We start from the raw sequence: 26,433 nt of genomic DNA on the forward strand, positions 1-26,433 counted from the left end.
CTTGTTAATCTGGTCAAACTATGTCTCAGTGAGTACAGAACATCTTGTTTAGAAATGAGAATTTTACATTTTATTTTTATTTATTAAACTATCATTAATTCCACTGACATGTAGCTATCGGCGGACCATTTGAAATGCAACAATTCTTTAAAATGCGCACATTTATGAGTGCTTTTCCTTTTATGTTATTGTTCAAATCTGTTTAAGTAATGAAAGCTCAAAATCTTTAGTCTGATAATGGATCATCACAAAGTGTCAGCATCTTCTTCTAGTCATAATGCTTGTATTTATCAGTGTCTGAGTAGAAGAGATTTGCTCAAAACGACATTCCTGTATTTGCTCTATTTCAGTAACTGAAATATTCAGCAGATTTTACCTCTAGACGATTAATTATCTAATGTAGTCAGTTCCTGGTAAAAAAAAAAATACACAAATGTGAGAAAATTATTATTGTAAAATAAATATTCTAAAATTACAAATTATTAAAGTATATTATAAAATAAATACATAAATATACAACATAATCATCTTTGCTTAAAAGAATGAGTTAAAACAACTTGGAACTTCCCTCTGGGAACAAGTTTGAATTAAAAAGGCGTGCAACTTTAATTTCTCACAGGGAACAGGCCTGATTACATGTGCATGATAAGGTGCTGGAATAAAGTGGAAATGGAGCTGAAGGCTGAAAAGACTGAAAAGAAGCGTGTATATTTCCAAACACAACTTATAAAATACATATTAAAAATAAACTGTTGATGTTTCTTTGTTCATTTGAACATTCTGCACCGATATAAACTAAACAATTTTAAAAGCACCAGCCCCAGAGTTTCTTCATCTTTGTTTTCTTCTAAATTTGAAATCATTAGAACATTTATTGCAGATGAGCCACTTTTAGTTCCTGTCAAGAGTTTTTATATTCCTCTGCAGTTTCAGCTCTCCTGTCAAGGTCGTGCGGTATATTTGCAGAGCGTTCCCGTGATGAGGGCGGTAATTTTTGCTGATATTATCTTGGAAGCCAGAAATATTGTCATTTATTACAGTCCATTAATTAAGTCCATCATTTCTCTCATCCCCCTCTCCTCATTTACCTTTGAAACCTTTTCCTCCTCCATCTCTCCTTCATCGTCCATCACCTCATCTCATGTCTCTTCCTCTCTTTAACTTTCAACATGTCCGCTCTTTTATACCCTTTACGTGATTGGTTGACCTTATTTCCACTCTCTTTCCTGTCTTTCTCCTCAAAACCCTTTTTTCTCCCCATTTCTCTTTATCTCACCCTTCCCTTCAGTCTGCATACGTCTATGTTGTTTAATAAATGAGAGGTTTAATATCAGCACTGACCTTCTGAGTTTGGCTCTAGGGGAAGGCTTAGGGAGGTGTTAGCCATGTTATTAACCAATAGATTAGGACTGAGAGGGAGGTTTCTGCTGCCGGCCTTTGTCTGATTATCACTACCACCTTGCCAAAGAAAGGAAAAAAAAAAGATAAGGCATTTATTTCAAAAGCAGTTGTTAAGTATTACTTCCGCTCTTTCTAGGCTTTAGGCTCTGTTATTGATAAGAATTTGGTGCAGAAACACACCAGAAGAACTTTTTAGCAAGAAAATGTCTTCAAAAGTCAAAACGAAGGTGTCTGCTGGGAGTTGACCCAACATATCTCAAACAAAAGAAGGTTTTCTTGACACAATCTAAATGAGATACTCAGATTTTGCATCTTGTTGATCCTACTGAAGACAAAATGTTGAAAACTTCCCGTGATGGATCGCCTATTTCCTGAAAGACTTATATGTCTCAGTGACTCGAACTCAGAAGCAAAGGTTTCATGGATGGGAAATCAATTCAAAAACTAATGGTGCTACTTGGGAAAAGGTCAGCTGCACTGCTTAAGTTCAGCGCTCCATTATATCATGCTGAACGGAGGATATTGTGCTTTATATGTGGCATTTATGGTCAGCAGAACATTTTAAACTGATTTCTGCCTTGACGAAAGAGCCGCACAAGCTAGAGAGATGTGATTTGTAGCTAAACTCAAACGCCGCACTCGGAAGAATGAAGATCAGACTCATCCTAAACAGGATGGAAGGAGTAAAAATAGATATGTCTGGTCAAATGGATGAGAAGGATGCTGTCATTTTCCTCCCACCACTCAGATTTTTTTCTATGACACGTGCAGATGTTTCTGATCAAAGCTTCCCAGCTGTCCCGCTCCAGCTCACTCATTCTCGCTGCAACTGGCTCTCAGGAATCTCTCTCCCATTCCTCATTTCATGACCTCTCTAATCCAGGCTTGTAAAATATTAAATGCTCACCACCATTTATCCTCCTTCCTTCACGGTACCATTATTTTTTTATATTTAAAATCTCTCCTCTTCATCTTTTCCCTTTCTTCCTTGCCTCTCCTTCACACTCCCTCTTATCGCTCTGGCTTCCTGTGCTCGTCTCAGAACACAGACATCCAAAATGAAGTATCAATTAACCTTGTTGCCTGCACATCTTTCTGTCTCCTCTGGTAACACTGGTGAGTCGTGATGACAGGAAGCAATGGCCAGACCGGCGCGTGTAAACACTCTGACACCATACGTCTACGTGCACCGTGGGGCCGAGATAAAGATGGCGGGACACAGGAAGTGGATTCATTTGAGCATCATTGGTGTCCCAACACACACACACACACATGCACAGCTGCAGCTGCCTCTGCATTCGCATGAAAGGGAGGCGAATGCAAAAAGAAAAAGAAAAAAAAGGTGGGGGGTTGCTAATCTCTCTGTGGGAAAGAGGCAGATAGGAAGGATAAAGTGATATCTTCATTCCAAGATGTTTGGAGAGGAAGTGACTGTGTGAGAGCATGTTCTCACACACGCACACACACACACACACACACACACACACACACACACACACACACACACACACACATTTAAGAGAGTCTTTTGCTTTTTGTCCATCAGCGAGTGCGAGCGCATTATCTCACACTCAGACCAGAAGCATCTTCGTCGGCACAACCACGTGCAGGATCTCATCGACACAAGTTCATGTGGCCGTACTTATGTCATGCAACAGTTAATCGGATATGTAGCTTGTAAAATACCAGTGATTTAGCAGCTTGCTGTTTTATACCCTCTAAACATCTGAAGAGCCTGCACCAGCCAGCTGTGCCAGGCTGACCATAAAACAAAATGCCAATCTCTGTGCGGTAAGCACCAAGAAACCTGTTAGCTGTGTAAAAGTTCAAATGTAACTTTATTCACTTTTTATTAGATTAGAACGTTACCCAAATACGTAAATATACAATCCTACCAGTGGTTATTTTTTCTTGAAGTCCTATTTTTAACATCTTGATAAACTACAGGATTGTTCCGTCAATTTAAGGTCAGAAAACAAAGAAAATGCTATTCTGAGGTTATTCTGAGTGGTGAGAGAAAGAAATGGGTAGAAATGACAATGATTAGGAAATGTATTAAGTATAAACTGATGGCTTATAGACACACAAACACTGCCAGCTTCAGGATCCAGTGTTAAATTATTTTTTTTGTCCGCTTGCGTTACTCAGGAGGTGCAAGAATTACGAGAGACAACCTTTGGAGGGGTTCAGGAAAATTTAACCGAAATGTAATTAGGATACTCTGCAACTGAACTACAATCAGCAAGTGTGTGTGTGTGTGTGTGTGTGTGTGTGTGTGTGTGTGTGTGTGTGTGTGTGTGTATGTGTGTGTGTGTGTGTGTGTGTGTGTGTGTGTGTAATTAAATCAGAAAGTGGAGGTACATGTAGACTTGGCCCTGGGAAACTATTTGTAAAAACATCGTAGCCTGCAGCTTGTGATAACGGGCAGAATTGAAACGCTGTAAATGAACAAACTCATACAGCTAACATAGCTGCACTTTACCTCACATATGTTCACCTTGACTATTTTTATCACAGGTATCTCAACTCAAGGCAGTTTGAAACAACTTTTTGTGAATGCATGAACATTCTTTATTGACTATGAATATTTGAGTGGCTTAATGAATCCCTTCTGCTATCATTGCTATGGGGTCAAGGGTGGGTGTAATGTTTGGTAGGCTTTTGCCATATAAGCATGGATTTGATTAGCATATTTATGGGTTTTTCATAAACATATCAAATTATTTAAGCTTTTTGACAATTGCTAGGGCAGATTTGTGTAAATGGCTAATAATAATGTGTGTGCTGTGTTTCTACTGCCTGTCCATTCATTTTCTGTCAGTGTTTGGTTTAAGGAATTATGTGCCTAAAACATGCCGCTTCAAGAAGTCCTAGTTTGTTATGTCACCAACAAGTGAAATTAGAATAGAACCACATTTCCACACTGGAGGAACAGCGGCTTTACTTCAAGCCCCTCCCCGGACATCGGAGCTTCTCAGCTTATAGCAGCCTGAGTGTGGGATGGCTGGGTGTGGCCAGCTTCAGCTTGTTTTCCTAAAGACAAAGCCTTAAAATGGCTCATTCTGGAAGGTACTGAAAACATCAAGTATAAATCTGTTAAATCATTCATACTGAGAGGGATTTATTGCAAAGAATGTCATGAACATGTTTGGTATACACCACAGAACTATTATTACTTTGGAAATACAGTCATGATTGGTTTCATTTAAATTATTTTGCATTTGCAAATCTGATTAACAACCCTATACACGTAAATCAAATCCAGAAAATACCTCCTAAAGCCATTACTTGAACAATAACCAAGCTGTTGGTACACTCGGCTTTGCTGTTTGCAACCACCGCGTAGAAAAAATTGATCTTCTTAACCTAAACTGATAAATCTCTATCTCTGCATGTCAGCAAATCCGCCATTTCTCTGTTGAACCTTCAAAAGGCATGGCTCCCCTTAGGCTTACAAGTGGGATTCACTGATAAATGCTCTAGTGAGCTGCGATGGACTGGCTCTCTGTCCAGGGTGTACCCCGCCTGATTGCCCATTGACCCAGGCACCAGCACACCCCCCCACCCCCCCACCCCCCACCCTACCCCACACACCCCCACACACACCCCCACCCCACCCCCCGTGACCCTATGTGGACAAGCGGGTTCAGAAAAAGAATGGATGGATGGATGTTCTAGTGAGTTAGGACGACGGCTGGAAAGTGATGCCTTCTCACTTCGTTTAATATGTTCATGCCATTTAATCCAAAAGGAGGACTGCATGCACATAGAGAGCTGCACATTGTCACCTGCTCACACAAAAGTGTGCACTGCTGCAGACGCACACGCTGTGGGGCTTTAGCACTCAGAGATGGTAAATCTGAATGCCGATGCTGAACTTCAATTTCATTTCATGCTGCCGTCGTGCAGTCACACCATAACTTACAGATGGTTACTCACATAGGCACACACTTCGAAACACACCCATGCATGCAAGAGGGAAGTCATAGATGCAGAATGATAGAACCACATTTGTATCCATGTGAGGGGGAGATATTACTCCAATTGAAATGCAAACATCCACACACGAGTTTTCACAGCTGGTACTCCATAATCAAACTTCATCAGTAATCTAATCAACTCAAGGGGGTGTACATGTTTGTTTAATGACTTGTGTGCTTGTGAGATGCATTTCTGCATAAGTCTCTGTGATTGCTAGCTTTGTCCCCTTATGTGTGTGTGTGTGTGTGTGTGTGTGTGTGTGTGTGTGTGTGTGTGTGTGTGTGTGTGTGTGTGTGTGTGTGTGTGTGTGTGTGTGTGTGTGTGTGTGTGTGTGTGTGTGTGCGCACTCCAATAGCTGGCATAGAAGTCTAATGCTGCTGCTCTACAACTTTGATCAAACGTGTTAAAAACACCTGGGTATAATGCCCATTGGTACTTTTTAACAAGCAGTTTTAGCAGAATTTAATTAGCTAATTAAGCAGCAAGACCTCTTTTCTCACAAATGTCCTCTTTGACACATTTTTAGTTTTGACCTGACCTCATTTATCTGCATCACTATAGTGCCAACGCCTCAGTAGGAAAAGTCGCTGTTGGTCGACCAAAAATCAGTTTTATGTCAAAAACACCCTAAAAGGGGTTTGAACCTCTGTTTTTTTTCACATACCTAAATAATTTCTTTATCCAGGTTTGGGACCAGTAGAGGTGACTCAAACAAGGGACTAATGTATAATAATATCTGGCTGCAGCTGTGGCACGAGGACTGGGCCACCTGTGAATGCTTTGGAACGTTCAGGAGCCCGTGGCAGGACGCATTGCTTGCTCTGAATATTAATTGAGTAGTTAATTTGCAGAAACAGAAAAATCAAATTTTGAAAAATGTGCAAAGCTCTTTAAATATCAACATACCAACAAAGTTCGTAAAATCTTTTTTTTTTCATTCTATTTTTTTGGTTTTACTATTTCTCTCATTCTACTGTTAAACCTTCATTTACCTACTCAACATCGATTCTGACTTACCATCATTTGTATCTTTGACAACCACTATTACAGTGTACCCCATGTTCAAAGTGCAGTATTTAATTATATGCATTTACACATTTGAACTTGCTAATACATATTTATATTGTTTTGTGTATGTGCCTGAACCACATTGTACACCTATGACCTCATCCACGCGGTGGTAACTGTGCACATCCCTCGTGACTCTTTAGCAGTCCATGAACCTAGAAATACAGTTTATTACCCATGAGTCTGTGTGAGCTTTGGTGTGTGTTCCATTATATTCTCTGAATGGCCTCTGGGCAGGGAATCTGTTTTGCCCTGCAGGTACAACACCAGTGACCTCAACACAAGATTTCATGTTGACTCTTTATGGTAATGCACTTGACTGGGAGAATATCACAGACCTGCCTGAGAACAACATTGGCCTCAGTGGTCTGCAGGGTCCCATGCTGGATACAAAGATCAACATTTCTGTATTGGTGAAAAGATAAACCAGTGGGGAAAAAAGTCAGCCTGGAGGATCCTGATAGCAAGTGAATACAGGAAGTCCAGATTTATCCATCTGATAGTGAAGACCAGTGAAAACGGGTTTCTGTTTAGAGGCTTTGAGTAAGGCCTGACCCCCAGTCTGGAAATGTAAAAAGACCATGTGATGGAGCTGGTCTGACTGGAGGTGATTCCAAGTTAAAGCCTTAGCTGTCAAAAAACAACCTGGATCGAAAAACAAAGTTGTCATTTGCACTAGATTGATCATTCTTTTTTTTTCTTGCAGCGGTGCTTTTGCCTGACAAAAGTATATTTCTTTATATTCACACATGACACGGTGCAACAAGGCATGGACTGGGTTAATCATGGCTGCTCATCAGTGTAAATAACAGATACATTGGTATGTAGCCACCTGATTCTTATGTGACGTGACAGAAAACCTCTGTATGTATTCAAACGTTATGAGGGTTGAGTTGATTTAAATCACTGAAATCTGCTCTGGAATCAGCATTACAGTTTTTTTCAATCGCCAACAAGCTCTCACCCATACGTCAACTACTCATTCTAAACAACACAGATTCACTCCTACAAAACACAACTGGCCAAATGGAAATTTTTCTTCTCAAAAACACATTTTGATAAACATAAACTAACTCTTCATTTCAAAATAGAACATTTCTTTCTCCGCACACACTACCTTTACCCAAACACTGGACATCTGACTCAAAGTGAAATTATTCTGTCAAAACGTAGCACATGTTACCACTTCACAAGATACATTCTGTCAATCAAAGTACACCAGGTTTCAAAATACTGGCGATTGTAGACATTACAAAAACCCCATAGAGTTTTCTGTTTCAGTTTTAGAGATATTTGCATACAAAACATGCAATCCACGATTTTTACTCTACATTTGTTGGTTGTGAACTGTATGTCCACGTATAGCGTGCACGTTTCAAAGCATTCCAGTAAAAAGCCTTTTCTTTACTGTTTTTTCCTTTACTGTTTGTTTCAGGAGGTACATCAGAAATGTTTACAGTATGACAGAACAGAAAAAGTTCTGTAGTGATGCTTGTAGTGAACAAAATATCAATGAAACAAACAAGAGCATTCTGAACAACAAAAAAATAAATAAAAATAAAACAGCACAAAGCCCAGATAGAAAGGAGGCAACTACAACACACACAAAATTACTGTAGCTAATCTCTGTGATCTTCAGGGTCAGACCACGTTTTCATCAACATCGCATCTGACATCTTCCAAAGCGATGCACCTGGGATAAAACGGCTTGCTATGTTTAATCCACCCTTGGCAATCGTCAACCGTGATGTCACTGCAGCCAGCACCCATAGCTTCCAGGAGGGACATGTGGTCATGTGGCCGATGTTCGTAAACCTTCCACCTCCATGCAGAAAATAACGTCTCTATGGGGTTGAGAAAAGGATATACACTATAACTGGACATATAGTCGTTGTAGCTCCATGACTCTCTCACTGTTCCTCTCAAAAGGAAGTGTAGAGCTGCTTCAGCGTAATGGTTGTGAAGTTGATGCTATCGATATTGTCAAATATCTCATGATCTTCCACGTAGTCTGAATGTTTTATTGCATTATTTGTGATAACCATTTCCACAATGACAAGCTCTTGATCATTATTGAGGAGCTTTTCTCTTCCCCCAGAGGGTGGAAGACGTTGCATTCTTTAGAGGGAAAAAATCATTACTGTATGGCCTTATTTACACTTCAAGTGACAATAGAAGCAATCCATTATAAATGCAATACTTACCTTTGGTTTGTTGAAAGATGCATATAATGGAGGCAACCGCTGACCGACTCAACTTGGGCTGCCAACCTCTCTTAGTGAAAGACCATAGTTGATTACATGGTCAATGATGGTGGCACAAATTTCATCACTGACTACTACTGTTCTTGCAGCCCTTGGAATGCCACCACCATGCAATCTTACACCTCCACTTTGCCCTGCCCTGATCTAGAGTTTTGAAGATGTGACAACTGGTTGGACAAATGCTTGTTAGCGAGTGAAAAAAAAATTGTAATCCAATATGCCATGTTCCATATTCTGCATTTAGCACAAGGTTACTCTCATAAATGATCTTTCTAAATATCTAACTTTACATAAGTGATATGCCATTCAAAACTTACCACATTTACCAAAATAATCTAAAATTCATTTTAGTATTCTATAGCAGACCTGAAGCTCGTAAGTGCCTTTTTTGTCATTACCCCGGCTGTATTTATTTGTTCTCAACCACATTCCAGTTGCCTTCTTTACGAGAATAAATCTGATCCAGGTTTAACAGAGATGCGACAAGCTTCTTGGAGGATCATAAACTGTTTATCTTTATAGCTGTGTCAGCTGGCATCAACATAAATAGTGAGAACAATGTGTAAAAACAGGGCATTGTTGGTTTTCATTTGCATTTGGGTAAGGAATAAGAGGACTGTGCTGCAGCTCACTGTGTCTAGTCCATTACCAAGAGATCAATAGCACTTGAGTTGAATGTCATTATGGTTATTAGGCCTGCTTGTCTGCATGGTCATGAGAAATGAGAGCATTATGCAGGGGAGCGTTCTTATGTGTGAGTGAGTACACGAGTGTAATCATAAGTATCTGCTTGTGTTTCCTCTGTTGCTATATTGTTTATTATGCATGAGTGGCGTTCTGGCTGCTGAAGTTTGGGGATATACCTCTGATGAATGCTAAAGCTTCAGCCCGATCCACACGGAAGGAGTTGCTTCAATGTGAAAAGGATTAATGTTTAGAGGAGAAAGTGAGGCCAGGAATATACAAGAAAACGGCAAGGAGTTTATTATCTATTGCAAGTTATTATTTGGACGAGTGTGAAGCAGAAGAGAGGAGAATCAGCTCCTCTAAATCCAAGACCATGTTTTTGAGTCGGGAAAGGGTAGAATGCCTTCTCCAGGTCAGGGATGAGGTCCTGCCCCCAAGTGGAGGAATTTAAGTATCTCGGGGTCTTGTTTACGAGTGAGGGAAAGCTGGAGTGTGAAATCGATAGGCGGATTGTGCTGCATCTGCAGTGATGCGGGCGTTGTGTATGTCTGTCAAGGTGAAGATAGAGCTGAGCTGGAAGGTAAAGCTCTCGATATACATGTCAATCTGCGTTCCTACCCTCACCTATGGTCAGGAGATTGCAGATTGAAGCAGGGTGGCTGGGCTCTCCCTTAGAGTTAGGGTGAGAAGCTCGGAGTAGACCTGCTGCTCCTCCACATCAAAAGGAGACAGTTGAGGTGGCTCTGGCGTCTAGTTGGGATGGTTCCTGGACGCCTCCCTGGTGAGGTTTTCTCGGCACGTCCAACCGAAAGGAGACCCAAGGGGAGACCCAGGACTCGCTGGAGGGACTACGTCTCTTGGCTGGCCAGTGAAAGCCTTAGGATTCCCAAGTGGATGGGGAGAGGGAAGTCTGGGCCTCCCTGCTGAGGCCGCTGCCCCTGCAACCCGACCCAGAATAAGCGAAAGAAGATGGACGGATGGTTATTATTTCATTTATTTTAACTTTTTTAGATTAGGGACTTAGGGAGTCCCTAAAAGTGAACAAAAACTATCTCTTGGTGAACAAATGTTGACATAAATGATCACTTAACCTACAAAATGTACCATTTTTGACATGTACCTTTTCATATTTCACATGCATCATTAGCAATACTCACACAAAAGACACATATTTGACTCAAAGCCTTAATATTAAACTGACAATGTGCGTTGCCCAAAAATGACACAGAAGAGCCTGGAGAACATTTTCCCCTCACTGGCATGGACATATAGTAAAGCCTAGCTTTAGGAAACCATCCATTTTCTATACCCACTTGTTCATGCAGATTCACAAGGGGCTGGTGCCTATCCCCACCAGTCTCTAGGCAAGCAGGTGGGGTACACCCTGGACAGGTTGTCAGTCCATCGCAGGGCAACACAGAGACACACAGGAAAAAAGACCATGCACACACACATATCTAAGGACAATTTAGAGAAACCAATTACCCTGACAGTCATATTGTTGGACTGTGGGAGGAAGCTAAAGTACCCGCAGAGAACCCATGCATGCACAGGGAGAACATACAAACTCAGAGAGACCCCAGGCTGAGATTTGAACTCAGGACCTTCTTGCTGCAAGGCAACAATGCTAACCACTATGCCACTGTACAGCAGCCGTCCAAGATTATAGCAATTGTGTGTGTGCATGCACATGCATGTTGGGTAGGGGGTAGGACTCTCATGAAAAAACAGCTTGTTAACGGGATTTTTAGAAATCCAAAAGTATTTTTATGGACCCCTCTGCCGTGCATTCATAAATAAATTCAGAAGCAACATGGAGGACACTGACATTAGTTTGTAGGAATAATAATTACTTTTCTCCTTCAGGGCATAAAAATAACCCAAACCAATTAATAAGCTAACACCCATAACTGAGCGGAACTGCTTTTGATACATTGATATTTCATGCTTAAAACATTTTGTTTTGCTTTCAAACCATCAATGTATATACTGGACAATTCATGTCCATAGGCTCGTATTATAAGTTTGTAATCTGAAATTGAAGGTGGCCACCACTGCCATTTTGATTCGGTCACATGTCTCATCATGCCCAGACGATTCCATAAAAGGGAAAAGAGGTGGAGCTGTGAATGGGGCTGTAAGGCTGGCATCAAATGACGACACCTGTCAAACTGAAGTGATGTAGCTACAAGCTAACCCAAAGCTAACACGGAGGTGGGAGCTAAGCTAACGAAGGTAGCACTAGTTCTCATGAGAACACAGAACCCAGGCGCAGCTCTTTGTGGACAAATCTGTTATTTAGTTGCCCCCCACCACCACTATTTTACAATTATGCAAAAAAAATAGAAAAACAAGCGAGTTTATCTGATGGCATACAGACTTCTGGAGACTAACATCAAGCACTATCAACCCTCACCGAGCTGCAGTATATCTGTGATCAGGTGTCTCTCCGAGTCCGAGAGCTCCACAAGCCGGCAGCCCACGCAGCAGAAAGACGCCGCTGCAGTCAGAGATGCGCCGAGCTGCCGCTGAGGGGAGGGAGACCATACCGATAGTCAGAACTAAGCTCCACCAACATGTCGTATTTCAACCCATTTTCCTAAAATGCATAAATATAATTTTACTTACCAAAAAATATAAAGTGGAGACTCCTTGGATGCTCTATTAATGCAAATAATACCACAGCAAGTCATTTTGTCCAACAATTGCACAAATAACATCCAAACAAAGAATGCACAAATGGCACAACTAATGGTCTAAGTTGAGAGACTGAAAATGGTGGAACAGTTTAAGGCGAGGCCGAGGCTCAGGCTGAGGCCTTTCCCCGGAGCTAGCTCTGCAGTCACGTGGGTCTGATGCTCATTCATTATTCAGAATTTTAGGCATTTAATACACTTAGAAGAGTGACAACAAAATTCACCCCCCTCGGAGTTGTCATGACTGTAAACAAGATCTATTAAACCTAAACCATGTTTTGGTACCAGGCTGTAAACATGTTTATTTTTGCTGTGAAATTGGTATTTTTATCATAGGAGTCAATGAGGATTTGCTCGCTTCTGATCCAAGCGGATGAGGCTGGAACTGCAATTTTTGTCACTTCCTGTTTTGCTATATCCAGGCCCGAATTATGGGGGCTTGGTTCAAACCTACAAAAAATTTGGGATTTCCTTTATGAGTTCACACCATCTGTGAACACATGGAGCTGTTTTGGAAAAAGAAAACATAGTTGAGATCCATTCATGTTTGCATCAACGAGACAGAAGGGCCAATCTCAAAAGTTGAATGTGGAGGAAAAAACACAACACAACCCCGTCCTAGAGGCTGGAAGCAATAAAATCGTTAAGTCCTGCCTCCTCCTTAGAAATGAATAGGACATTGTTCTGTCAACAAGATAGAAAAAACCCTTACAGCATATATTTTTTTCCAACTTCTGAATTCATTGCTGCTATAATTCTGACTTCTGTTTGTTTGTATAAAGTTAGTTTATCGTGTCATGTGTCTTTACTGATGTTTGTGAGAGCCCACTGATGGGCAAATGAAAGGAGGCAGAAATAAGGAGGTAACCAAGAGCTAAGATAAAGCCTGACGTTGTAAATGTTAAAAAGGCAGAAGAAAAAAGGAAGACACATGTAAAAGATAAACAATTAAAAACTGTAAGAAGATGAGTAGATATGGGAAAAGACAGAGGAAGAAAAAGTGATGTTACTTAAATTGATAAGAAAAATGGGGTAACATCTGTAGATTATCCATCCATCCATCCATCCATCCATCCATCGTCTGAACCTGCTTTGTCCACGTAGGGTCGCGGGGGGGGGCTGGTGCCTATCTCCAGCAGTCAACGGGCCATCAGGCGGGGTACACCCTGGACAGAGGGCCAGTCCATTGCAGGGCAACACAGACACACACAGAACAAACAATCATGCACACACACACACACACACACACACACACGCACACACGCACACACGCACACACGCACACACACACACACACACACACTCACACTTAAGGACAATTTGGACAGACCAATCAACCAGACAATTCCATAAAAGGGAAAAGAGGTGGAGCTGTGAGCTGTGAGTCATGTTTTTGGACTGTGGGAGGAAGCCGGAGTACCCGGAGAGAACCCACGCATGCACAGGGAGAACATGCAAACTCCATGCAGAAAGATCCCAGGCTGGGAAGCGAACCCAGGACCTTCTTGCTGCATGGCAACAGCTTTAACCGTTGCGCCACCGTGCAGCCCTCTGTAGAACATATCACTTAAAATATTTTATGTAAAATGTTCTAAAAAAATACTTCTGTCTGACAAATTAAGCTTTCAGCTGGGTAACATCTTAATGGCAACCAAAGGTGATCCTGAGAATTTCAATAATGGAATATCAAACAAATCTCCTCTTCCTAAGATAAACTTCCAAATGTTTTAGCATTTTTCTCAAGCTTTCCGTTCCTTGTTTGTCACATAAAGCCTCGGGGCGACAGCATCATCATCAAAGACGCAAAAAGCTTTTTATGTAAATAAAGTCCCGAAAACCCATTCAATGAGAGTTGACACGGACAGAGATCAAAAGAAATTGTTATTTCTTGCCACTAATGTGCATACAAGCCCATCACATCATTAAAAAAGGGGAGAGAGGCAAGCATGCAGGTAAATGTGACGGACAGAGTCAACAGAAAAGTGTAACAATGACACGCATGAAAGGAAAAGATAGGAAGACTGAGTTTGCTCTGCTGATGGGAATGAACGACAACGTGGAGGACAAACAGAACAAACAGTGTCAGGTTAATGTTAATGGGGGCAAGGATTGTGTCCTATTAAATATAGATGGCTCTGTTATGAGACATGAAATATACATGAAACACCTGGTTGACATCTCTATCAGCTGTGTTAAGAGGCATGTCAGAGGAGACGGAGAGAAGGAAGGGAACTCAAGTGAAAAACAAGGAAATGAGAGGTGAAAGGAGGACGGGGACGATGCACAGAGATAAAGGAGACATCAGAGTTAGACGAGAACTCTGACAGTATCTGATCCCAAGCTGGTGTGTTTTCCTCTTTTATGTTCATCCACAAGTTTTTTTTTTTTTCTCAGAGATGTGGATCAATATTTTATTGTTGGTTCTTGTTGATCTGCTGTTTGAGTGATAATCTGAGGTCTCTGCTGCTTGTGGTTTTGACAAGTCCCGTGAGACTTACCAACGGAGCGGGCCTACTAACCCCCGCGTCCCGACTAAAACTCCCATTAGGCTCACATAAATCCCTTAACCTCAGAGGTCACACAATCCACATCTTTCCTGACAAGCCATTGTTGGCATCAGTGGCAAGACAGGAACACGGCTACCTAAAGAGGCACACAAACGTAGAAATAGTTTGAGTTTTTCCTTCGTTTTTGCCTGGAATGAAATCTAAACTTTTTTTACTCAGCAGAAAGTCCGGAAAAAGCTCATAACTATTTATGGATTCTGGAAAATGGTTTTAAAAAAATCTTATTTTTCACACTCTCCATCCCTGCTGCAACAAATCACTGGCTAAGTAATGTGCATATCTGGACAGTGAAGCTGAAAATGATTGAATACTGCTATAATCCAAATATTTTTCCCTTTCCTCCATATTTTAGAACAGCTGAAAAGGTTGCCAGATAAGAAAGTCTTATTTGCCTCTGTCAGTTTCTGGTTGCTAGGGCAACAGGAAGACAGGATACAGAAGTATGACTTTTAGAAAAGCCTTCTGTTTAACTGTTCATCAACCATAAGCTGGTTTGTGTAAAAGGTATAAGTTACTTTTTGTGTTTAAGTTTTGTTTGAGTTTAAGCAGGGTATACTGGCAAAAATCTGGCAATACGATATTTATTACAATACAGGGGAGATACGGTATATTGCAATAAAAACCACACAATATTTGTGATTTCTGAGACTGAATGTAATTACAAAACGCGGGTCAGGCACATGATCCAGTATTACTGTAGTGATCCGTCAAAATAAAGGCCGTAAAAACTTCTGCCACCTAGTAGTCAGAGTTGGAATTGCACCATACAAAAGAGATTCAGTAAACTTTGACATGTGAACTCTGAAAAAACAACAACTAATATATTGCTTTAACACTAATACTTTAATTACTTTATCAAGTAAAATATACAGCCTTGCTAGTCCCTGACATTTTATAAATTGGTGTAAATTTAATAAAAATGCATTTATTTATTTATTTATTGTGTAAAAGACAAATGAAATATGGTCATTTCTACCTATTTTGGTCAGACGTAGTCATTTTGACTGCCAGAGAATTTCTGGTTTTCCAGGGCAAGATGAAAATAAAATTCCAAGACTGAAAAATGTTACAGTCAAAGAGAATCTCCAGCATTTGATCACCCTTCACCTTCCTCTTAATTTTCTTGTTTTTGTTTTTAATGACTAAAATATAAAGGAAGACAGAAAATGACACAGTGGCATGAAATAAATATGAAACGGTGGAGAAGGACAGAAAACATGGGCACTTAAGATTCTGAAACTGTCTATTTAAATGTTATTTTTGGATTAAAATACGTTATTAACTAATTAAATTGCCTATTATCTAAAATTATAAATGTATACAGTGAATTTATTTACCTTTATAGATGCAGCAGACAAAACGACAACTCAAGGCCCTTCTAGACAGTAAACAAAGCTTTAGTGTAAAATATCAAGTCAGTATTATAACATGAGATAAAAAGATATTTCAGCATATCAATATTTTCTTACATCCCTGTGTCTAGATGGCAGGCAATGAAGTGGGAGATGGGCTGTGCTTTGCTCTGTTGGTGTAGAGGAGGAGCTGGTTGTGTCTTTGAGAAGACCTAAAATAGGTAAATGGTCTCATAACTGTTGCTTCTTCTGTGGTTTCAGTTGCAAGGAACCAGTATGAGCGGATGGGCAGTGACGTCACCATGCAGTGCGGCTCCCTGGAAAGTGGCACGTCGGTGTCGTGGAAGGTGAATGGGACAGACGTGCAGGCCAAGCACCAATTAGAAGGTCCAGTGCTGATTCTGAACCAGGTGGACCTCAGCCATAATGGACTCTACAGCTGCTTTCAGAACCCACACGGAGAGAGGCGTGATACCATTTATCTTCACGTAGGAGGTAAGTAGCTGACATTAACCAGCTTATTTCCCAAATAAGCTAAAAAATATTGATGATTTCTGACATTTGAAGGGTGTTTTGTTTTATTTTGAAATGACATCATTAACTTAGAGTGACATGATGGTGGTCCTTGGAGCAGAACTCGCTACCAGATGACAAACTTCTAATGATTGGTTATTAAAATGACATTCAGTCATTTTGCTGTTATGTGTGGAGATTTTAATAATCACATAAAAGCCTTCTGAGTGTCGATTTAACAGCGTCTTCTTGTGGCCTGTGAGATGGCAGTGGCCTCCTCTGAGATCCATTATTCTGATGGGGAGGGATTTAAACACTGGGTCTGAGCATAATGATGGTGTCGAGATGGGATGGACTGACAAGGAGAGCCGAGGAAGTGGAGGGATTGAAAACAGCCACAACACACACACACACACACACACACACACACACACACACACACACACAAAGTTGTTTTTTATTGCAGAAAATTATTGGCCAGGATTGACTCAAATGGAAGCCTTTCAGTTTCAATCTGGTAGAGGGAATGGATAATGCAACCACTATCAGGTTGTTAATCATACTACTGCATAATAGTTTCACAGTGAGAAAAATTAAACTTTTTTTTGCATAGCCTTAAAAACAACTAATTATTTCCCCCATTTATGCACCTGCATTATTTAATGGACTTTATAATAGTGTTAGAAAAAGTCTGTTCTAACAAAAAAGCAGCGGTTTGGTTGCTCTGTGTGTCGAGCAGCAATATCACCACTGGTAATGCCTTTACTGGCCCAATAAGAGATTACATTCACATCCAGTGTGATTTCAAAAATACGTAAATAAAGAGGGGAAAATTAAACTAAAATGACAAAAATGTTGAATTATTTAGTGTGTTCAGCTTATCTTGTCTGCAGATTATTTGCAAACCGTGCACGTAGGATTCACTTATTAACGGAATCGAAAGCAGCCCAAGCTCACCACCCATCAAGATTGCACTGCAGCGCTACTGTTAAATGTTACATTTCCATGCAAATGTTTGATGAATGAGACTATATGGGAGTGTGACAGTTTGGTTAATCATATTGGCAATGATGAATTACCGAATGCTGAAACAATACCAAATTAATGAGAGTTTTATGTTATGGTAGATTGTGTCAGCAGGGTGAATGATGCAATACATAACCAGGTCCGATTATGTGTGTGTGTGTGTGTGTGTGTGTGTGTGTGTGTGTGTGTGTGTGTGTGTGTGTGTGTGTGTGTGTGTGTGTGTGTGTGTGTGTGTGTGTGTGTGTGTGTGTTTCCTTTCAGGAATGGTAGCATTTCTGCATCATAATGACACTTTGGTGGTCTCTCAAACAGTGCATGTGAGAGAGAAACAGACTTTCATTGTGTAGCCATTCATCAGGGGTCAATTACAACTTTGTGAGAACAATACCTTTGCGGGCTAGCCTGGCATTGAGCATAATTGCCTTGTTAACAGTTGGTGATTTTGTGACACGTTCAAGACATGCTGGAATTCTTAACTTTGAATCCGCTTTTCAAACCAGAGACACTGCATTTGTTTCTTTTTTATCCGTCCTGCTCGTTTATCTCTGTACACCTTGTACATGTTTCATTATACTGGCTGTCACCTACTGAGCTTGGACGTGTTGTGCAGTCATGACAGGCTACACTTGTCGTGATTACCATATTGACGATAGTTTGATTTTTATGCGGTGTTTATAACTCACACCCGGGGCCTGTTATGTTTTACACAAGCAGAAGTGTGATCAGGAGAATAGCACTGAGCCATCTGTCTGTGCCTTCTTGCCTCGGTTGCATCCCCACTTTCCGGTGCTTCTCCGACTTGCAGTTTGCAGTTACAGTTGTTTAGTGTTGTTTACTCTGGTTCACATTAGGACAGAAGGCGTCATGCCATGACCCCGGTTAGGTCTCTGTGTGTGTATATGGTTTGGTGCTAAATGTTTGAAGTGTGTCAACAAGGCAGACAGCATTTGTGTGTCTGCAGGAGTTGCTGTGATGCCTGTTTCTCTTTGTGTTTGTGGTGTTTCTCTTCTCTGTATATAACTATGGGATGCTTACATTACCTCTGACACTGTGGGTACAAACAAAGCTGGGATTGTCTGAAGAAATGTGCACAGATGAGCACAAATGTCACATTGTGCAGTGGCAAGATTGAGGGTCGATAGGATGGAGTTGTTTCCTAAATAGTTTGGTTATTTGGAAAATAATCCCCCTGCAGGATGTTGCGTCTAGTTGAACAATGACCTTTAACAAAAGACAACTCTCTGAAAATGTACTGATTTTTTATGAAGCCACCCCAACATTAGAAAATGAAAATGTTGTTTTTCCTAATATTTCCTTTTAAGTTTGGACACCAATGTATTCCGGTCCCTTTTCTAACTAGAAACTACAAAAATCACAAAATTCTGGAACATCCAGGTGAGGATGTCTGAAGATCAAAGATCCAAAACACCCGAAGACCCCGAGTTCCTTACAGCAGATGTGTCTAAGCCAACCAACTATCCAGATTGTGTCTTTTAACTTAAACCACATGCAAAATTATCAAAAAACAAAGTTCAAATTACATGATATGCAACCATCCATGCATCATTTCGCCCTCTCAGGCTCTAAATAAGTTCTGATAAAAGGACGAACAACTATGTCCTTCAGGGGTACTTCTGAGTTAAAAAATGCTCATGAAATGTGTATGTGGAGTAACCAGGTAGGTAGGTTTTGACTGTTGCAAATATGCAACGCCTGCCTCCAGAGGGTCAACAATACTCACACACTCAAAGGCTCTAAATGAACGTTCAGTCAACTTTGAGCTAAAACTATGGCTGCAGGTTTTACCACAGAACCCTTTTTATCCCAGCAAGAAGCTTTTGGTTTGGAAAACGAGGAAGAAGCTCTTGTAGAAGGGCGTGGTAAAGGGGTAGGAATGCAACCCAGTGCATGATGTAATATCTTTAAATGAAGGAAGCCTTCAATGTGTGTGTTAAAAATGTTAAAAATGCTAAACTGCACTGTCTACATCGCCATGTGCCACCCACTGGAGGATAGCATCACAAAATGTTACCATTATGACTCCTATAGATGCAGGATACACTGGTTTCATGTTGAGGACATTGCCTCAATGATTCATGTTTGAAGAAACAGTGAATTAGAGGGAAAAAAGTGTTGATTTTAAGTTGTAAATGGAGACACTGAAGACAGCAGAAGGGTAAAATACTGTACTCAAATTCAACAGGACAAGCTCTTCATCTGTGGCGTGCTCTGTGATATCTCTAGACACTATTCAATAAATAAGTGATGTTCACTTGTAGAGAAAGACTTAAGAGAGCAAAAAAAGAGCATAGCTGTAGTGAAAGAATAAATTTAATTTCAAAGGTGAGAGGACATGCACCTTTTAAGCTTTTAGCTGAAATGCAACATCCTTTACTTTGCTCTCCTGCCCCTTTCTGCCATTTTCTATCTATTGCTGTCGCAAACTCCTGTCGCCTAAACAATTTATAGCAGAGCAGCATGGGCTGCACCCGCCCAGTTATTTAGCCTCACAGCAGACAAAACATCAATGTAGGGGGTCATATATCGAGCCATTTACTCTGTGACCTGTCAGACAATCAGCTGCAAGTCACACACGCACGCACGCGCACAGACACACACACACACATGCACAGGCCACCGGTCAAACTGGAACTTGTTGCACCAGCTACGACAGTTTAACTGTAAGCATGTTTTTTACACCCAGTTACAAAGACAAAGATCTGCTATTCTGAGACAGTCTGCTATTTTTGCTTTAATTAAAATGATACTTTATAAATATGTGCAAAAATTTTAATTGACCTAATAAAAATTCTGAATGCCATATCAGAGAAAATATATCTAAAAATAGATTGATGCAGTTTTTATTTTAAAAATAAAAACCAGTTTACTGGAAAATACTTAAATAGTCAAATAGGTTGTCATTTTATTTTTAAAAATCTAGTTTTTTTATGTTTTTTAGAGACCTGACAAGTTCAGGCACTGCTAGAATAAATGAAATTATGTCATACAGACTTTTCAAAATCAGTGTTTTATTTGTCTGATGAAAGCTTTAACACCAATCAGATGCTGAGAAGGTCAGCAACGCCATCTCAAAACAGATGTTTCTTTGCAGGATTCTATGAATATTCTCAATGTTTCATATTTTATTTATTTTAAATTATAGTTATTTGTTGTGTTGATAGCTCTTTACGAAATACATGGTCTGTTCAAACAAAACCAACCTGAAAACTAAACGTTAGGCACAACACACACTCTCATTTTAAGGTTTGGCCTGTCAGATCTGTGTAGAGCCAGAAGGTGAACAACAAAGTCTCTATTAGACTGCCACCATAAAATGCACACACATATACATATATATATATATATATATATACACACACACACACACACACACACACACACACACACACACATACACATACATACATAGTTAGACAATGTCCGGCTTCGATTTAAGGGTTTGATGGCAGGTAAAATGAGACAGTTCTATTGTTGTATCATGCTCTAGTTTGCTTGTCTCTGCGTCACAACCCATCAGAAGCAAACAAACAGACCCTCAGTGAGGAGTAAACAGCATTTGGGGACACTGCAATGGTACATGTTCATACTACAGAGGTTTCTGCCGGTCTGTACTATAACTCACACTCATATCTAATAACATGCATTTAATATTTAAATCCTTTGTGCACATCACAATCTGTTTAATTAACAGATACTCCAAATGGCTGTCAAAGCTAAACTACACACTGACTGGCTCTGGTGGAGGAGTTGAAGGAGGTGTGAATTATCTGGTTAAATTGATGTGTGGGGAACTGATTTCCACACAGACACACCACTTGATGTCTTTTTCCTTTTCCCTGGACAGCTTGTTTTGGTTGTGTCATCCCTGCACACACACACACACACACACACACACACACACACACACACACACACACACACACACACACACACACACACACACACACACACACACACACACACACGCTCATGGGACCTGTGCTACATTGCAGGGTAATGCAATTGCTGTGTGTCTTTGCAGACAGATCACTGGGGGAGAGGATGAACCCTTAGAGCTCCTCTGGGATGTCATCTTCAAACTTAGAAGCATTTGGTCCCTCACGCCTGAGGCCACTGCTGGAACTAGTGGGCTGTTGGTTTAATTACTGATCTTGTTTGTACCAATTTTTGAGTACAGAGGGTGTTTTTAAAAACTTTGAGGAGTGAAAACAGGGTGAAAACAAGACATTTACCAGAAGAATTACACAGAAATCATCAGGCTTTCAATTCAATTCAGTTCAAATTCAATTCAAAAATACTTTATTAATCCCAGAGGGAAATTCCACTGTTTTATCTCCAAAACGTCTATGAGCCTTTGCTAAAGTTACTTGCACAGATCATAAGCCCTTGCTCTAATGCGGCTTGATTTCACATGAAAATTAAATATCCTCTCAAGACTTGGGACACACATTGCTTATTCTTTGAAACATACAAATCATGGGTTCAAATTTGAAAAAGAGGACACACTCTTTGTATGTATTTTATTTTTATTTTTTTGCTACCATGTGGGGTTCTATTACCATTCTAAACACTCCAAACATAAAACAAACAAACCAAAATAAATAATAAATAAATCAAATACGGGATAATTATGTGCCTAAAACAAGCTGTTTAAAAAAGTCTCTGTTTGTGGTGTCACAAACGAGGAAAATTAGAATAAAGCCACCTCTCATTTGCAAGCAAGAGCTGCTGTTACAGGCTGTGTTGCATTGACCAAAGCGTACTGGTTGTGCGGCACCAGGCTAAAGACCAAAGGTGAGCGATCATTTGCTGCTGTGCCCCCCAGACTCTGGAACTCTCTCCCCCTGAGCCTGAGATCGGTGGACTCAGTGGTCTCCTGTAAAAAGCAGCTGAAGACTCAACTGTTGAGGCTGGCTTTGATGTGACCTTCATCACCACTCTCTTTATTCTGCTCTCCCCACCTATTCCACCATCCTCAGGATCCACTGATTTCCCTCTTTCCTATTCACTCTCTCTCTTTCTTAACATTTTTTTAATCACAATTGTCTATTTTTGCTGATTTTAAATATATTTTTAAACATTTTCTAAATGCTTTTTTATATTTTCACATTTTTTTGTTTTTGTGAAGCGCCTCGTGATTTTTATCTTGAGATGCGCTATAGAAATGATATTTTCTTCTTCTTCTGTTGGAGGAACAGTGGCTCTACTATGAGCCCCTCCAGGATATTTCAGATTATAGCTGCCCAAGTGGGGGAGGGGTGGGCGTGACCAACATCAGATTGTTTCCTCAAAGGGACATTGCCCTGAAACACCTCGTTCTGGAAGGTACTGAAACTGTCAAAGAGAATAGAATAGACTTTATTAATCCCATAGGGAAATTCACAGCAGCTCACACGCTTAGAGAAAAGGAAAACGACAAGAGAACAACCACTGAAATAGTTTTATGTCGAAGGGATTTAGTGTAAAGAACTTTGTGAACATTGTTTTGTATCAACCATATATTATAACTCAAGAAATGAAAATCATAATAGGTCTCCTCTAAATGCCCTTTTTCACATCTTCATCCCTAAACTTTTTTATATCTCCAGTCTTTCCTGTAACATTAGAACATTCGTCTCTATCCTTAATGGATTCTATTTGTGCTTTTTATGTATTTTTTTAAACTTTGCCCTCTTTCGTTCTGCTCCATGTCCTAAAGTCTTCTCCATTTCTTGCCCTACTTCCAGGACAGCAGCAGCTCTCATCATTTTATTGTAACAGACAACCATAACAATAGTTTAAATGGGTCTGGTGTACAAAGTCATTGTGGAGCCACAAGGGAGACTAGAAAATATCTGAAGAGACGAGAAAGTGTCTTGGCTTCTTTGTGTCTGTTGGGTTTCAGAAGTAATCTAGAGAGACAGATTGCTTTCCCAACCCTTCTTTTTTCAAAGCCGTTCCATCAAGGGAAAAAAATGGTGAGAAGCATTTGCAGCAATAAGTTTGTAGTTTAAATGTTTTTGCACTCAGATTAGAGTTTATGCTGTGCAAAGTCGCAGTAAAGGACATAAGTACTATTTAAAAGGACTGCTTTGCAGAGATTTGTAAAAGCCCACGTCCAGTAATTAAATTCTTTCTATCACTTTCATCCATCGTGTTTCACTTAGTTTCCAAACTAGAGTTTTTATTATTTTCACTTATTTTTTCATTTTTTGCTCATTTTACAAAGATTTTTTCTCAAATACACGAATGTGTGTTTATTTCTGCTCTCTTCTATGTTTCTCCTCTTCTAATCCTCTTACAACATCCTCAAGCTGTCTCAACTATTTCCCTCAGGTCGTCCTTGTCCCTGTTTGGTTTTAACCAAATATCAAAAACTATTTCTTCTTGGCAATGTAGATCGTAACACATCTTGTTCATCATCATTCAACTGTTTTAAACCACTAAACACTGTAAATGTTGTAAATAAGAATATAGAAGCTTTAATATAATAACTAATTGGCAGGTTTTTGAATATGCTAAATCACATTTTCTAGACGTTACACAACGTATACAAGTTTTTTTCTGTAAACATAATTAATTGGAGTAGACTTGAGTTATTTATTGACAAAGTCAAATGTACTAAATGTTCTTGCATTGACTAAACATTGACTAATTTAAATCAATATAATCATGTTCAACCATGACCAGAAATGACAGAATGCACTGAAAAAAAAATCCTGCTTTATTTAAATCTTGTATTCCTTACATTTAGTTTCTTTATAAATGGATCAAGTTTGTATGACGGACATGATTAACTTGTGTAATGCTAACTTAGAAGGGTGCAAGTCTCTAACTGATTCCTTATTGTTGGGGTAATTTAAAAAGATTGTGTTTATGATTCAGCACGCTGATGGTTGGATGGCACAGGTTCCCTAGCTCTTTCTTAAATGTTGAAAGTCAAAATAAATCAAGTTATTACAGTTTTAGTTCAATTTACATTCAAATGATTGCTGTTGAAATTAAATATATATGTACTAAAATGTTGTGTATGGATTTTAAGATACCAGTGAGCAAGAACAAAACATGACTGAAAAGGACAGTGGTACAGAGGAGTTCAATAAGCAGTCAGCAGTGTCTCCAACTAGAAGGACACCTATGGAAATCATAGGGAGCATGTGCATCATGGTCTAGACAGACAGGGGCTCAGGCACCCTGCCCCAAGCTCAGACCATCCAAATAAAAATTGAATACTTTGGTTTTACGAAGTAGAAGGAAAGAGAAACATTCTGTCCGTTAAACTTACTTTAATCATGTGAAACTCATGTACACAATAAAATCAAGTAACTCCAAAGAGTTTTGTCTTTAAATGTACAGGCTAACAAACTTCACATGCTTATTTTTAAATGTTACGGGAGGTTTGCGGAAGAGTTGAACTGTATGACTCTGGATGCATTTGATTAAGTCAAGACAAAAAAAAGTCCTGCTGAGAGAAAATATTTTGGGTAGACATGAAGTTGCATAAAAACAGCTAAAGAAGAGCTCAGTTTCAAGATGAGAAGCTGTAAATATACAAAGCATCCTCTATCTAGTGCCTTAGAATATACAAGCATTCAAAATGTCACATAGGTGCTTACATTTTGGAAACTGCAGGAGAAGTTGAAATAATTTAATGTCTGAGACAGACTGGTGAAAGAATAAAATAAATGCCAGAATTTTGAAGGCATTTTTACATTCCTTTTCCCATGAAATGAAATGTTGTGTGATAAAACTTGCATGCCGAGACTTTCCGCCTGGAGTTGACACATCTGTGTCAGAAAGATTAGACTCATTGCTTTCCTTTCAGATGCATTACAATCAGTTGGAGCAAACTTGAGCAGCTGGAGTGCATCTTTGTCTTTTCTAAAATGTTACTTCTTGCTCCAGTTAAAGTTTCAATGCTCCATCTTGATTTCACTCAAACGTTGCGCAGATGGAAAAGAAATACATGAACTGAATTTGGTATCTAGCATATTAGTTTCATGCTTTTTTTTTAACAACAATTCAGTTACAGTTACTTTAGTTACAATACCTTTTCAATGATTTTTGATATATATCTTTTGGCCCAAAAAAAGTTGTCCATGTTATTTATCTCATTGAAAACGTATGAAGTAATTGTTTCAGCATTTATTTTATTTTTTTATATATAATAAAAGTTTTTTTTTATTATTTTCAGAACTTTTATAATGTACAAGAACATACAAAAACAAAAGAAAACACAAAGGCTTGTGCCCCCCCCCCCCCCCCCCCACACACACACACACACACACACACACACACACACACACCCTTCCTTTCCAGGGTACCAACGATTCTAAGAGTTTCGGGTTCAGCTATTACAGCTACATAGACCAGTAGCCATACTTAATTCGGAGTCTGTTAGGAATCCAAATCCAGGCAGTGAGGCATTAGATTTCAAAGTTTTATGTAACATGTTTCAATGTTCCTCAAAAGCCGTTCCAATCTGTGTCCTTGTCCCCTTTCAGGCTGCTGAGCATGGCTTCATAAGCAGCTGTTTCCGCCATCGCCGCAATCCATTCATCAATCCCAGGGCGCACTTTAGTATTCCAATGTCTTAATATAATCCTGGATGCTGTAACTAGTCTGACCGTAATGATACAGAACATTTGGTATTTGGGAGCTATCTCCCAGTAAGCGTAGATCAGGGGTCTGAGGGACTTCTATGCCAGACCAAGCACCCAGGATTTCCAGGACATCAGTCCAAAAGGGTAAACCCATCGAGCATTCCCAAAAACAATGTAGATATGTCCCTATTTCAGCATTTATTTTCGAATTTAGATAAATGCATGTTTTTGTTCCACATCTTGCAACAGGTTAAAGTATTTAATTAGTTCTTAGC

The 26,433-nt window shown here is 39.8% G+C and overlaps 1 protein-coding gene across 4 annotated transcripts in view; it reads left to right on the forward strand.

Annotated features, from left to right (window-relative positions):
- cntfr (ciliary neurotrophic factor receptor) overlaps positions 1-26,433 on the forward strand; it is a 335,019-nt gene that overhangs the window by 166,062 nt on the left and 142,524 nt on the right. For all 4 annotated transcript variants that reach the window (XM_054744199.2, XM_054744200.2, XM_054744202.2 and 1 more), the window contains one exon: positions 16,278-16,511. In XM_054744199.2, coding sequence (XP_054600174.2) covers positions 16,278-16,511 — 234 coding nt within the window. The remainder of the gene's footprint in view (positions 1-16,277; positions 16,512-26,433) is intronic.

The sequence above is a fragment of the Nothobranchius furzeri genome, chromosome 6 (genome assembly GCF_043380555.1).
Source record: "Nothobranchius furzeri strain GRZ-AD chromosome 6, NfurGRZ-RIMD1, whole genome shotgun sequence".
Classification (NCBI taxonomy): Eukaryota; Metazoa; Chordata; class Actinopteri; order Cyprinodontiformes; family Nothobranchiidae; genus Nothobranchius; species Nothobranchius furzeri.